Source organism: Bolinopsis microptera, chromosome 2 (assembly GCF_026151205.1).
Source record: "Bolinopsis microptera isolate Bmic1 chromosome 2, MBARI_Bmic_1.0, whole genome shotgun sequence".
Lineage (NCBI taxonomy): Eukaryota > Metazoa > Ctenophora > Tentaculata > Lobata > Bolinopsidae > Bolinopsis > Bolinopsis microptera.
In genome coordinates this window covers 5,538,339-5,551,826 of record NC_087073.1, presented here as the reverse complement: position 1 = coordinate 5,551,826, position 13,488 = coordinate 5,538,339, and the positions used below count along the sequence as shown (strand labels likewise).

Sequence of the window (13,488 nt, the reverse complement as noted above, 5' to 3'; positions counted from 1 at the left end):
ATAGGCTCTCGTTTTGAAGCAGCTCAAGTAAAACTTAACACTTTTACTGAAGACCCGGGAAATTCTGCTAAACTCAAAATATACGGGCTTTTTAAACAGGTAAACTTTACATCTATTTATAAAAAATCTTTATAATAATCTGTTGAGAAAATGGTAATGGCTATTTTTTCACGCTTAAGTGACCGCAATAATCAATCCAATTTGAAACAAATTTCAAATTCCAGGCTAACGTAGGACCATGCAACATTCCAAAGCCGGGCGGGTTCAACTTCGTAGCGAAAGCAAAGTACGACGTCTGGAAGGGTTTAGGAGATATGACTCAGGATCAAGCTAAAGAAGAATACATTGCATTTGTAGCAGAGCTGGCGGGAGCGGAAGGAGAAAAATGATCTTAAAATATTATAAAAACGATTAACAAATTTGATTATATACTGTAGCTGTGGGACGGTTAGTGGTTACTTAATGCTACATCCAGATGAACCTTATATTATTCAGTTCAATCAATTTGATAAACTAAAATACATATCCTGTAGCCTACTTATACTTGATTACATGAGAATTGGTATTATGGTTTATATTGGTATATGTTTGATACGGTGAATTGTTTTAATACGTTCTAATATTAGGATAATTTGTACCCTTTTTAGGCAGTCAAGATATTTATTGATTAATCGAGACAGAGAATTTATTTTATATGCTATATTATGCGAATATTTGTGTTATAATTTCAGATGAGATTTGGTTTCCTAAAAAGGTTTTGATTTTTGATTTTTTAATTGTAATTTAATCTATGTTCTGTCATTTTGATTTATTTGATTTTAAAAAATTTATAAATAAGTTGTTTTAATAGCAGTACTTTGAACGTGGAAACTTGTTTCGCAACTCATCTGAAGACTGAAGTATCTTGATTTATGAACTAAGAAAGCGATTGAATCGAATGAGATGGGATTGATTTAAATGTTCACCATTTGGTGTTAGTATCACAGTACAAATTTCATCCAATATTCGCATCTAATAGCAGTAAAATGTTATTGTCATTGTCACGTAGTTTCGTGAATCCAGCTAGGTTGAGAGGTATCAGATGTTTCAGTGACATAGGCTCTCGTTTTGAAGCAGCTCAAGTAAAACTTAACACTCTTACTGAAGACCCGGGAAATTCTGCTAAACTCAAAATATACGGGCTTTTTAAACAGGTAAATTTAAACTAATAACCAAATCCTATGATAGTATGATCATTCCTCCTATAATGGACTTCGTGAAAACAAAAACTTTCTACTTTCTAACATTTTACCATAATTTTTAACTTAATTTTTAGTATACCAAATTCCAGGCTAACGTAGGACCATGCAACATTCCAAAGCCGGGAGGGTTCAACTTCGTAGCGAAAGCAAAGTACGACGTCTGGAAGGGTTTAGGAGATATGACTCAGGATCAAGCTAAAGAAGAATACATAGCATTTGTAGCAGAGCTGGCTGGGTCAGAGGAACCAGCACCAGCTGCAGCACCAGCAGGCACTGTTGCAGGGTTAGATGTAACCACTGAGGAGGGTGTTTTGACAATAAGACTCAATAGACCCGATAAGCTCAACGCTCTGACCGGACCGGTAAGTGAAAGTTGTGATATGAATCTTAGTGTCATATGTGATACATCACGTGTCATACATCACGTGTCATGTTTTCTTGTTCTAGTGGAGCTACCTGAGCTGTTGCTGCTCTATGCTTTTAGAAAACGAGAAAAGTGTGATATTGTCAAGAGCTGACAGGTTCTGCTTGTTAAAGACATTTAGAAAGCTTGTTCCTGCAGATGTATACAGCAATAGGAGACGTTTTGAACGCTGTAGCTGAGGACCCTTCCATTAAAGTTGCTGTTCTTACTGGTACTGGAAAGTGGTACAGTTCTGGAAATGATCTCAGCAATTTTACTAAGAATATGCCTCCTGGAGGACCCCAGGAGATGGCCTCGACTTCACAGAAAATTTTGATGTAAGAGTTAATCCCTAATAGTACCGAATTTCTGATAAATTAGCATAGAATATCGATACACAGGTCACAAAACATCAGAACATTTTCTGTCATTCCTAATGTCTATTTAGATTGTAGTTCTTCTCTAAAATCTTGTCGCATTTCAGAGACTGCTGTAATGCGATAATAAAGTTCCCAAAACCTCTGATAGCAGCAGTGAATGGATCAGCCTTCGGATTACCCGTGACCGCACTTGGACTATGTGATTTAGTGTATTGCACTGACAATGCTACTTTTAAAACTCCCTTCGTCAGTCTCGGACAGTCGCCTGAAGGTTGCTCCAGCTTTACATTCCCCAGGATTCTCGGCTTTGCTAAGGTGAGGCTCGGACTAGAAATAATATTTCAAGAGAAGGAGAATTTGCTTGTTATCGTTTCGAAATAAAGTTACGTCAATATGAGATACTAAGATCTGCAATACTGAAACAGTGCTTCGAGACTTCCAATAATTATCGACTGATCTCCCTAATTGCTAATATGATGAACAGCTGACTGCTGAGTTCCCTAATATCTCCCAATATTACCAGGCTAACGAGATGTTATTAACGGAGAGACAGATCACAGCACAGGAAGCATGTGATGGTGGTTTGGTGACCAGGATCTTCTCTGAGGATAGATTTAGAGACGAGGTGGACAAGGTTGTCAAACACATGGCATCCCTTCCTCCACAGGTACCGATTATTTTCATCTTTTTATGTTTTGGGGTATATTTTTTGAAATGTATTTGTATTAATTGTACTATTGAAAATATTCAACATTTTCTACACTAGCAAAAAAGGGAATGATCAACTAATTTTGCAGTCGATGAGAATAAGTAAAGGTCTAATTCGTCACGAGCTTAACGAGAAACTCTTGGAAGTCAATGCTCGAGAATGCGAGATACTTCGCGAACGCTGGGTGTCAGACGAATGTATGACGGCCATAATGAAATTCCTCAACAGAAACAAATAAAGCGAAATTTAGAAATGTTTCTCTTTTATGTGCCATCTTTACAGCAAGATACTTCAGATTTTTGTGATTTTTTACATTCGGATGATTGGCCGGGAATTTATGTTTATATAATATATCATGCAGGCTGCATGAATATTGAATATGACGCAGCTATAATCTTCAATGCAATTATCAGTTAATGATTTCATGATTTTATGTTTTAAGATTTATATTAATTTTTATTGTAATATGGGGCTGTACATTTTTCTGTCATTTTTGATTTGTTCAATTTTATATCAATTAAGATTTTTGTCTGGAAACTTTTAATAGTAGCAAGTGGAAGTCTCGTCTTTCAAAGATGTAACATGAACTTCCAAGATGAATCGAATGAAATCAAAATAGCTCCTTTTTACCATCAATTATTTAATATTGATTAATTTATAAAGTAATGCAGTAAAAACCATCCAACATAATAATATAATAGCAGTAAGATGTTGAGTTTGTTGTCAAGAAGTTTCGTGACTCCAGCTAGATTTGGAAGTATCAGATGTTTCAGTGACATAGGCTCTCGTTTTGAAGCAGCTCAAGTAAAACTTAACACTCTTACTGAAGACCCGGGAAATGCTGCGAAACTCAAAATTTACGGTCTTTTCAAGCAGGTAAATTTAAAACCAGTGACCAAGTTCTATCATTATCATTTTCACAAAAATCCTGGCCCCATTTCTAGCATGATCTGAAACTTGATAAAAATGGAGAGCAACCCTCTGAATTTTCACAGTTCTTTATTAAAATCTCATAAGACTCCCAATTCCAGGCTAACGTAGGATCATGCAACATTCCAAAGCCGGGCGGGTTCAACTTCGTAGCGAAAGCAAAGTACGACGTCTGGAAGGGTTTAGGTGATATGACTCAGGATCAAGCTAAAGAAGAATACATTGCATTTGTAGCAGAGCTAGCCGGATCAGAGGAACCAGCACCAGCTGCAGCACCAGCAGGCACTGTTGCAGGGTTAGATGTAACCACTGAGGAGGGTGTTTTGACAATAAGACTTAACAGACCAGAGAAATTCAACGCCCTTACTTGGCCGGTAAGTGAAAATTGTGATCTGAATCCTGTCCCAAAATCATAGATATCAAGCGTGCTTATTTTCTTCTTCAAGGGAGCTGTTGCTTTGAACTCTTGAAAAGCCTTGAAAAGTCTGATCGTGTCATATAATATCAAGATTTGAAAGCTTCTACTAGTTTTGCATTGTATGAATTACTTTTTATGCTTAACGTTATTCGTCTGAAAGCTTGTTCCTGCAGATGTATACAGCAATAGGAGACGCTTTGAACGCTGTAGCTGAGGACCCTTCCATTAAAGTTGCTGTTCTTACTGGTACTGGAAAGTGGTACAGTTCTGGGAATGATCTCAGCAATTTTACTAAAAACATGCCTCCTGGAGGACCCCAAGAGATGGCCTCGACTGCGCAGAAAGTTTTGAAGTAAGAATGAAATCGTAATAATTCAAAATATGAAAAACTTGGATTTTAGCATATTATTTTATTAACGTATTGATTGATTAAGTTGTTTTAAATTATCGAAATATACGAAGTTTGTTTTCACATTCTTATTTTGTTGTCAAAATCATGGTACATTTCAGTGACTTCTGTGATGCGATGATAAAGTTCCCAAAGCCTCTGATAGCAGCAGTAAACGGACCAGCAATTGGAATACCAGTCACTACACTTGGACTATGTGATTTAGTGTATTGCACTGACAATGCTACTTTTAAAACTCCCTTCGTCAGTCTCGGACAGTCGCCTGAAGGCTGCTCCAGCTTTATCTTTCCCTAGAACTTTCGGCTTTGCCAAGGTGAGGCTCAGACTAGAAATAGTGTTATCGTGAAAGATTGAAACTTACAAAACGTTTGTCTGCTGTTCACAAGAACACAGTAGACTACCAATTACTATAAAACATTATCCCATCTCGTCTCCCTAATATCTCCCAATATTACCAGGCTAACGAGATGTTATTAACGGAGAGACAGATCACAGCACAGGAAGCATGTGATGGTGGTTTGGTGACCAGGATCTTCTCTGAGGATAGGTTTAGAGACGAGGTGGACAAGGTCGTCAAACACATGGCATCCCTTCCTCCACAGGTACCGATTTTGTATATATCTAGGGGGTTTTCGGAATTATTTTCTTTATTTTTTGAAAATTCAATATTTTCTGTACTAGGTATAGTTTTTAAAAGGAACTTATCTCGCAAGGAAGAACATTACCAATAACTTTTTGCAGTCGATGAGAATAAGTAAAGGTCTTATTCGTCACGAGCTTAACGAGAAACTCTTGGAAGTCAATGCTCGAGAATGTGAGGTGCTTAGGGAACGCTGGCTGTCAGACGAGTGTATGACTGCTATAATGAACTTCCTCAATAGAAAGAAATAATGCGATATTCAGAATTAGTTCTTTTTATGTGACGTTGTTGCGGCAAAATACCTCAGATTTTTGTGATTTATATTGGGATGATTAATTGATTTTTATTATGTTAAATACCATTCAGATGGTTTTTTTGTAATGACAAAGTTTATTTACATTTTTATAACATTGTGATGTTTAATGTTGATCTATACTGTCATTTTTGATTTAGTTGATTTTTATACAAATTAAGATAACTGAGCGAAGAATTTGTAATAATGGTAATTGGGATCTACGGTAGTTCTTAACATTATTACATTATGTATCGCGAACTTCAAAGGTGAATCGCTTGAAATCAAATTATAATCTTTTCACCATCAAGGTTTAGTATTAAATAGTTTATGTACAGTTATACAGAAACGAACCATCCAACAACAATAATATAATAGCAGTAAGATGTTGAGTTTGTTATCAAGAAGTTTCGTGACTCCAGCTAGGTTGGGAGGTATCAGGTGTTTCAGTGACATAGGCTCTCGTTTTGAAGCAGCTCAAGTAAAACTTAACACTCTTACTGAAGACCCGGGAAATGCTGCTAAACTCAAAATATACGGTCTTTTCAAGCAGGTAAATTTAAAACCAGTGACCAAGTTCTATCATTATAATCTGGGCACTGCAACAAAAGTCCTGGTCTCATTTCTAGCCTCATCTTAAACTTAATAAAAATAGATAAAAATCCTTATGAATTTTCACTTTTTTTTTTATTAAAATCTCATAAGACTCCCAATTCCAGGCTAACGTAGGATCATGCAACATTCCAAAGCCGGGAGGGTTCAACTTCGTAGCGAAAGCAAAATACGACGTCTGGAAAGGTTTAGGAGATATGACTCAGGATCAAGCTAAAGAAGAATACATTGCATTTGTAGCAGAGCTGGCTGGGTCAGAGGAACCAGCACCAGCTGCAGCACCAGCAGGCACAGTTGCAGGGTTAGATGTAACCACTGAGGCTGGTGTTTTGACAATTAGACTTAACAGACCCGAGAAGTTCAACGCTCTTACTTGGGAGGTACCAATTCTATCACCAAAATTCTGGTGGATTTTTAGAGCATTCTTTATCAAGTGCTTTACACAATTTGTATCATGAGATAAATTATGGTCAAACGAAACAGTACCCAGGTGGATTGATATAAATATGAGTTTTAGTAAAATATTAACGAAACTGCACTCAGATGTACACTGGTATTGCTGATTCTTTAATAGCACACGCTGAAGATCCTTCTGTTAAAGTTGCTGTCCTTACTGGCACAGGTAAGTGGTACTGTGCAGGAAATGACCTCAGCAATTTCACCAAAAACATGCCCGCTGGAGGTCCTCAGGAAATGGCGCTCAACGGAAAGAACGTTTTGAAGTAAGTTTTAGCCATTAGGGTTATAGTTTAGTTTTTTCATACTTATAATTATATAACTGCTATTTATATGAATATGTAGTTACAATATGACATAGCATAGTCCGCTCATTGGAAAGAAAAGGCTCATGAAAACCTCAGGAGCCGAGGAGCGGAAGGAGAAAAGGTAGGCCTTGCTTCTTGGCAGCAGGACTTGCCCTCAGGGAAACGCCTGCGGTAAATAACCGATCACATTGTGGGGGCTATGTTATGTCGAATATGATTCATGACCACGAATCTCTTTTTACTCTTGAAATAAAGTTTAATACAACAATGGAATAGTATCACACTGTCTGTACATTGCATCTGCTGATTTAATATGATTAAGAATGTGTGAACACGAGTCTACACTCTACATATTATTTTAATTTACGAGGCTACATGAAATGACCAATTTTATAAGCCCTTCAACTTTCAGCCATTTCTGTGATGCGATGATAAAGTTCCCAAAGCCTCTGATAGCAGCAGTAAACGGACCAGCCATTGGAATACCAGTCACTACACTTGGACTATGTGATTTAGTGTATTGCACTGACAATGCTACTTTTAAAACTCCCTTCGTCAGTCTCGGACAGTCGCCTGAAGGCTGCTCCAGCTTTATCTTTCCTAGAACATTCGGCTTTGCTAAGGTGAGTCTCAGACTAGAAATAGTGTTATCGTGACAAATCGTGACGATAAGAAAACCTCGGTTGTAATTATTTGTTGGAAATATAACTACGCTATATAAAATTCAGAACTTAAACAGTTCTTTGAAACAAACAAAAACATTAAACTGTGTCATGAACAGCAGCTGATCTCCCTAATTTCTAATATGTCCCAATATTACCAGGCTAACGAGATGTTATTAACGGAGAGACAGATCACAGCACAGGAAGCATGTGATGGTGGTTTGGTGACCAGGATCTTCTCTGAGGATAGGTTTAGAGACGAGGTGGACAAGGTCGTCAAACACATGGCATCCCTTCCTCCACAGGTATTTATTATTTTCACCTTTTTATGTTTTGGTTTTCAAGAACTTTCTTGATTTTTAAATGTTTCTGTCGAAACAATCAAAATGTATGTACTTTATCAAGCTTCATATAAAGGAAACAATTACATATTTTTGCAGTCGATGAGAATAAGTAAAGGTCTTATTCGTCACGAGCTTAACGAGAAACTCTTGGAAGTCAATGCTCGAGAATGTGAAGTGCTTAGGGAACGCTGGCTGTCAGACGAGTGTATGACTGCCATAATGAACTTCATGAACAGAAAGAAATAAGGCGCGATATTCAGAAACGCTCTCATGTTTTTATGTGCAATTTTGTGGCAGAACACCTCGGATTTTTGTTATAATTTACAAGTTCTATACAATTTTTGATCCAATTTTTGATTTTAGTAAGTTTTGATATCATTCATCCATTAATTGATGGACTTTCAAAGCTTTTAGCTGCTTCATCATTCAGTGTCAGCTAATAATATTACAATGTAATTTGAGTCTGAGTTAGGTTTGTAAATATGAATTAATAATAAGGACTAAGATCACAGATATAAAGATATTACAAGGTTTGATCTAAATTATATTGTGAAATAATTTAAATGTTTATTAATGAGATACTTCTGTTTTATTGGTGGCCCTAAATTCCTGACAACCATATCCAAACTGCCCTCCAAAGTCGGAAGATTAATTCTTGAATGCACGTGTCTCGACTCCTTAGGGTTAATGCACTTTATGATATCATTGGCCATTTTTCTTGTCATATTTAGTTTACACATTACTGCACACCAGATCTGATGCATCAGCCCATGTAATATGTTAAACCAGTCGATAATAAAATTTCGATAAGTTGAAAATTGAAAATTTTCTACACTCTAAAATTAGATAGGAGGTACCTTCATACATACATTTTAATTATAATAATATAACAAACATAATTGATGACAGCTGCACTATACTGCTGTACTATTCAGCTGCACGATTCTGCTGTATTGGTATATCGCCCATAAATTGTTGTAAGTTAGTGATTGAAAATAGCTCTAATGAAAAAATGTTTGTAGTACTTCAATAGCACAGGGCTTCAATAATAATTTTAAAGACTTAAATATCTTAAATTATGATATTATTGCACTAGGAACTTTAAGATTCTTAATGTCTATCGTTAAGTTCCTAGTGTAAGATAACTTTGAAGCCAATGACTGAGATAATTCTAACGATTCCTAATCAATGACTAACAAGATATTTCTCACAGTAGCTTGCTATGATGACGTTGATAATCCCAAAAGTTCAGGTACCCATGGATTTTGGGGTCCAATATCTAGGATCTCCATCACACAGTAATCTCAAGTTTCTTCTTGAAAGTGGAGAAGAACTTCTAGCCAACTCTATGATAATCTCTTACAACAGCCCAGTTATTGAGGATTTAACTACAAATCTTTTTCAATCCACTATTGAAGTACAAGATTTCTCCAAAGATGCAGTTCAATGTTTTCTTGAGGCTTCATATTCTGGGGACGTAAAGAAGATCTCAAGGTCTAATTTTCGTGAGGTGAACAAAATGGGCCATGTTTTTGATGTTGCTTGGATTGTTGACAGATGCTACAAATACTTCAAATCTTTAACAGAAACTGTAAAAGTGAACAACTATACTGAGCAACTGTTTGTGTTTGAAGAGGCAATGTTCATGTTCATTACACTAAAAAAGAGAAACTTTGTTGAATTAGTTATCACAAAGTTTACATCCCTGACCACGTTCACTGAACATTTTGTAACAAAGTATCTCAGTGATATAACATCTTGCCCTTCAACAACTCTTGATGTGATAATCGAGATGACAGGAAATGAGGAATACATTCTGATAAAAGTTCTAGTAAATAACCTAGAAAATAACAATTGTGTTATTGAACCCAAGACTCGGTACATACTGGAAAGACTGACTTTTATGTCTCGTCAAGCAGCTCACAAGCCTTTGTATCTGGAATTAATTGAAAAATTGAAGAGTATCGACAATCCATCAAAAGAGGATTTCAAGTTGATTCTTGGCCTTTTAACACGCTTTTGTAGTCTTTCGTTTGAAAATCAAGAAGTGGGTAAAAAGGCAGGGTCTGTTCCTTACTTATTCCACAATTTTCAACAGTTGCAAGATATTATCGATCAGGACACTCTTGCAACCTTCTTAGAAGAATCTCCACTTGTAATAAACAGCTACATTTTCTACGATGCTGTTACCTGCTGGTTGTATGATAAATATGATGCTCGCACTAACAATCCATTTGTTACAATCACAAACCAATTTGTGACTAAGTTTTCTGATATCATGACAAGTAGAGGTTGGGATCCTTTACCTCGTGAGTACATTGATACGGAATACAAGAATTATCCGGTATATGGTGGTTTCACTGCTAAGATACTAAAGAGTGTCCACATGGTAACTGAAAATAAGCTCAGCTATAATCGTATCGTTTCTACCTCTGAATACACACCTGATGCACTATTTAGTAGAGATCACGACATCAAGTTTAAATTTAAACAGGATAGATTGGGTAGATTTGACTGTCAAAGAGAGGGGCACTGTGGCTTCATCCTGCGTGTTACTGCTGCTTCGGGTGAACAAGATGATTCTTTCAATATACAGCTTGTTACTGATCCTGACCTCTACCCTGATGATCTACATTTTCACGAAGAAACATCTTCTGTGATAGGGGATTTTCACCTGGCTCTAGATATACATACAGATAGTTATAATAGGAAGGATTAGCCGATAACATGGTACGGTAAACCGTGTAAAGATACAACCTCCAGATACTGGTATTGGGGGTCAAACCAGTTTTATAATGGCACTCATCACAAAGGATATTCACCGACGGGAGACGTGAAGTTTAAACGGATCCGTTACCTTATGTCTTCTTCTAAGATAAGACTGGTTGTTTACCTTAGCTCAAAAGCGAGCAGTTGATCAGAGTGTTTGAAGGAACTAATTAAAGACAATAACTCTGATAACAGGGAGGATAAGGAAAATACTGCTGCTAATACTGAGCTGTGTCACTCTGTTATACAATACGGACACATAGAGGGGAAACTCTGACGTTAACTGCAGTAAAACTGGTATCTTCAATAAACTGTGTACTATTATAGAACATGATAAACACTACACACCACTGATACTTAAGGGGGCATACCCCAAATCTGTCCAGACCTAATGACCTCATAGGCAGTTCAGTGACCTTCTAGCGCACCGTTTCCACACCAGAAAAAATTATTTTGAGAATTCCCATTTTTGTAATCGAGCATTTCCTGGTTAAGAGTGCAATTTTCGGAAAAAATTATTTTGTGGTTGAGACGCTATAAGTTAATTATTTCTTGCGGTATCGGGTTGAAATTTTGCTCGCCGTTTATTCACATCTATGTCAAGGTGTGTGTAAAATCTTGATATCGTATCCAAAAAGGCTGGTGTGTTATGAATTTTTAAAGTCAAAAAGCTAAAATTGTCCTTTTCAGGCTTATTTTAACAAAAAGTCAGTCAGGGAAGATCGGATTATTTGATGCTTGACATCAAATTGTTCTCTGAATTCTGGCGCAGTTTTTGATGCCCTCAAAAATGTTTTTACTCATTCACCTTCTGATCTATTGGACCTCAAAGCCAAACAACAAATTTAGGCACATTTTTCGTTTTTAATATTTACTGATTTTTCTAAAATTTTGATAGGAATGTGCTAGTGACTTTTTGAAGTGTGCAAAATAACCGCAACTAGCACATTTATATATGAGTTATGAACAACAAAACACCCTAAAATGCTTCCCTTTGAAGTTATGGGAGAAAATGTGATTTTTTGGCTTTGCAGATAAAAAATCACGCAAAATTTCAACCCGATACCGCAAGAAATAATTAACTTATAGCGTCTCAACCACAAAATAATTTTTTCCGAAAATTGCACTCTTAACCAGGAAATGCTCGATTACAAAAATGGGAATTCTCAAAATAATTTTTTTTGGTGTGGAAACGGTGCGCTAGAAGGTCACTGAACTGCCTATGAGGTCATTTGGTCTGGACGGCACAAACCACTGTTTTGGGGTATGCCCCCTTAACACTGATCAATACACTAAAAACCAGCGCTGTGGTATCGTGATCTTAGTACTTTATGTCTTTATCAATTTCGTCAATACAATAGTAATGATAATTTTGTGTCTGTGAAGGGTTTGGATAATGTTTCTTTTACCCATTAATCGTTATTAATAGTTATATGACTATATTATTTTAATGGCTCCAATGTAACGCTTTTTAACCTTTGTTTATCTTAATTATTGATTGAGCATTTATGTCTGATGGAGAGGCGAGTTGTCGATGTGCAGTAGTGTGAATCTACCATTCATACACGAATTTTTCAATCCACTAATCAACGAGTAAGCTCGACTCCCAAGGGTGCATGCACTGTGAGATCAATTCAATTAGTTATGTGATTCATCATTTATCATAAAACGCTTCTTTAGTTAGCTTATCTTAGTTACGTAATCTTTGTTTTTTATTTTAAAATTGTTTTTATCGATTTTTTACAAATTGTAAGCATCTATTTAATACTGTATATTTTAATGAAACAGTAATAATTTGATTAAGATTAAATTTGTTGGTATTGGATGCTCTTATAGTCTTTTGAGGTATTCGTTGTATGCTCATTTTTGTAAAACAAAATCTCTCTTCTTCTTCAGTTTGTAAGTTGTTTCTTGATGACATTCATTGCAAGCCAGGAGGTGACCGGGACATGATTTTAGGCCTGACCGGAACCGGGACCGGGACCGGGATACAAAATGTGACTTGACCGGGACCGGGACCGGGACTGAGATTATCAATTTACCGTGACCGGGACCGGGACCGGGACCAATAATTTCTGGGATTTCTATCTTACCGGGACCGGGACCGGGACCAACAATCCAATTTTACCGGGATGACCGGGATTTGACCGGGATTTGACCGGGATGACCGGGATGACCGGGACCAAAACTGTTATTCTCATATTGAAAGCTGCAACTTTCATTTACATTATAATTGAACAATTTGAATAAGTAATAACTAGAATATTAAATTAGAAAAAACTTTTAAAAAACCGTCAATATGGGGCATGGGCCTAATGTACTACACCAATAATGTTCATGTACTGATTACTCAAGTTCACGCTCATTCCTCAATCAATGATCCCTCAAATTATCCAACAGTTTCATTCTCCAATTCCAATTGACAATTGGGCGTAGCCCGAGTTGAAAACTTGACGTTAGTTTGCACTTATGAGTTATGTAACGATATTAGTTAGGGGGGAGCCAAGTGGATATTTGTAGATATTTGGATAATGTCATCCACTTTTTTCGTGAATTATCCATTACAATAATCTACAAATATCTACATTTATCTACAAAAAATGTATATCTCAAATATATGCCCAGAAATTCTACTGAATTTTTGGAGATAAATGTATAAATTTGTAGAATTTGTAGAATTTTCGTGAATTATCCATTGACAATAATCTACAAATATCTACATTTATCTACAAAAAATGTAATCTCAAATATGTGCCCAGAAATTCTACTGAATTTTTGGAGATAAATGTATAAATTTGTAGAATGTCATCCACTTTTTTCGTGGATTATCCATTCTACATTACCTAATCTACAAATATCTACAAATATCCACTTGGCTCCCCCCCTAGTTACCTAAACTTGTTTAGCAATTTTAA

The 13,488-nt window shown here is 36.3% G+C and overlaps 4 protein-coding genes across 4 annotated transcripts in view; 3 read left to right on the top strand and 1 right to left on the bottom strand.

The window, feature by feature from the left end:
- LOC134826332 (dynein light chain Tctex-type protein 2B-like) overlaps positions 1-13,488 on the bottom strand; it is a 60,222-nt gene that overhangs the window by 25,110 nt on the left and 21,624 nt on the right. The gene's annotated exons all lie outside the window — the stretch shown is intronic.
- LOC134826359 (enoyl-CoA delta isomerase 2-like) lies at positions 10-3,262 on the top strand. The gene is made up of 7 exons (XM_063838704.1): positions 10-99; positions 225-1,193; positions 1,331-1,603; positions 1,804-1,982; positions 2,129-2,339; positions 2,548-2,691; positions 2,822-3,262. The coding sequence occupies exons 2-7, from the start codon at positions 1,026-1,028 to the stop codon at positions 2,969-2,971; spliced, it is 1,125 nt and encodes a 374-aa protein (XP_063694774.1). The 5' UTR covers positions 10-99; positions 225-1,025; the 3' UTR covers positions 2,972-3,262.
- LOC134826358 (enoyl-CoA delta isomerase 2-like) lies at positions 3,434-5,569 on the top strand. The gene is given in 7 exon segments (XM_063838703.1): positions 3,434-3,609; positions 3,765-4,037; positions 4,255-4,433; positions 4,592-4,775; positions 4,777-4,803; positions 4,949-5,092; positions 5,232-5,569. Coding segments are annotated over 7 exon segments (1,125 nt in total). The 5' UTR covers positions 3,434-3,441; the 3' UTR covers positions 5,382-5,569.
- LOC134826357 (enoyl-CoA delta isomerase 2-like) lies at positions 5,739-8,381 on the top strand. Its single transcript, XM_063838702.1, has 6 exons — positions 5,739-5,975; positions 6,142-6,414; positions 6,578-6,756; positions 7,211-7,421; positions 7,622-7,765; positions 7,901-8,381. The coding sequence occupies exons 1-6, from the start codon at positions 5,808-5,810 to the stop codon at positions 8,048-8,050; spliced, it is 1,125 nt and encodes a 374-aa protein (XP_063694772.1). The 5' UTR covers positions 5,739-5,807; the 3' UTR covers positions 8,051-8,381.

Excerpts from the sequence above, each read along its gene's own strand:
- LOC134826359 (XM_063838704.1), top strand. The coding sequence starts at position 1,026 with ATGTTATTGTCATTGTCACGTAGTTTCGTGAATCCAGCTAGGTTGAGA. Across the intron at positions 1,604-1,803 it reads TCAACGCTCTGACCGGACCG|ATGTATACAGCAATAGGAGA; the intron begins GTAAGTGAAAGT and ends TTGTTCCTGCAG. Across the intron at positions 2,692-2,821 it reads TGGCATCCCTTCCTCCACAG|TCGATGAGAATAAGTAAAGG; the intron begins GTACCGATTATT and ends CTAATTTTGCAG.
- LOC134826357 (XM_063838702.1), top strand. The coding sequence starts at position 5,808 with ATGTTGAGTTTGTTATCAAGAAGTTTCGTGACTCCAGCTAGGTTGGGA. Across the intron at positions 6,415-6,577 it reads TCAACGCTCTTACTTGGGAG|ATGTACACTGGTATTGCTGA; the intron begins GTACCAATTCTA and ends AACTGCACTCAG. Across the intron at positions 7,766-7,900 it reads TGGCATCCCTTCCTCCACAG|TCGATGAGAATAAGTAAAGG; the intron begins GTATTTATTATT and ends ATATTTTTGCAG.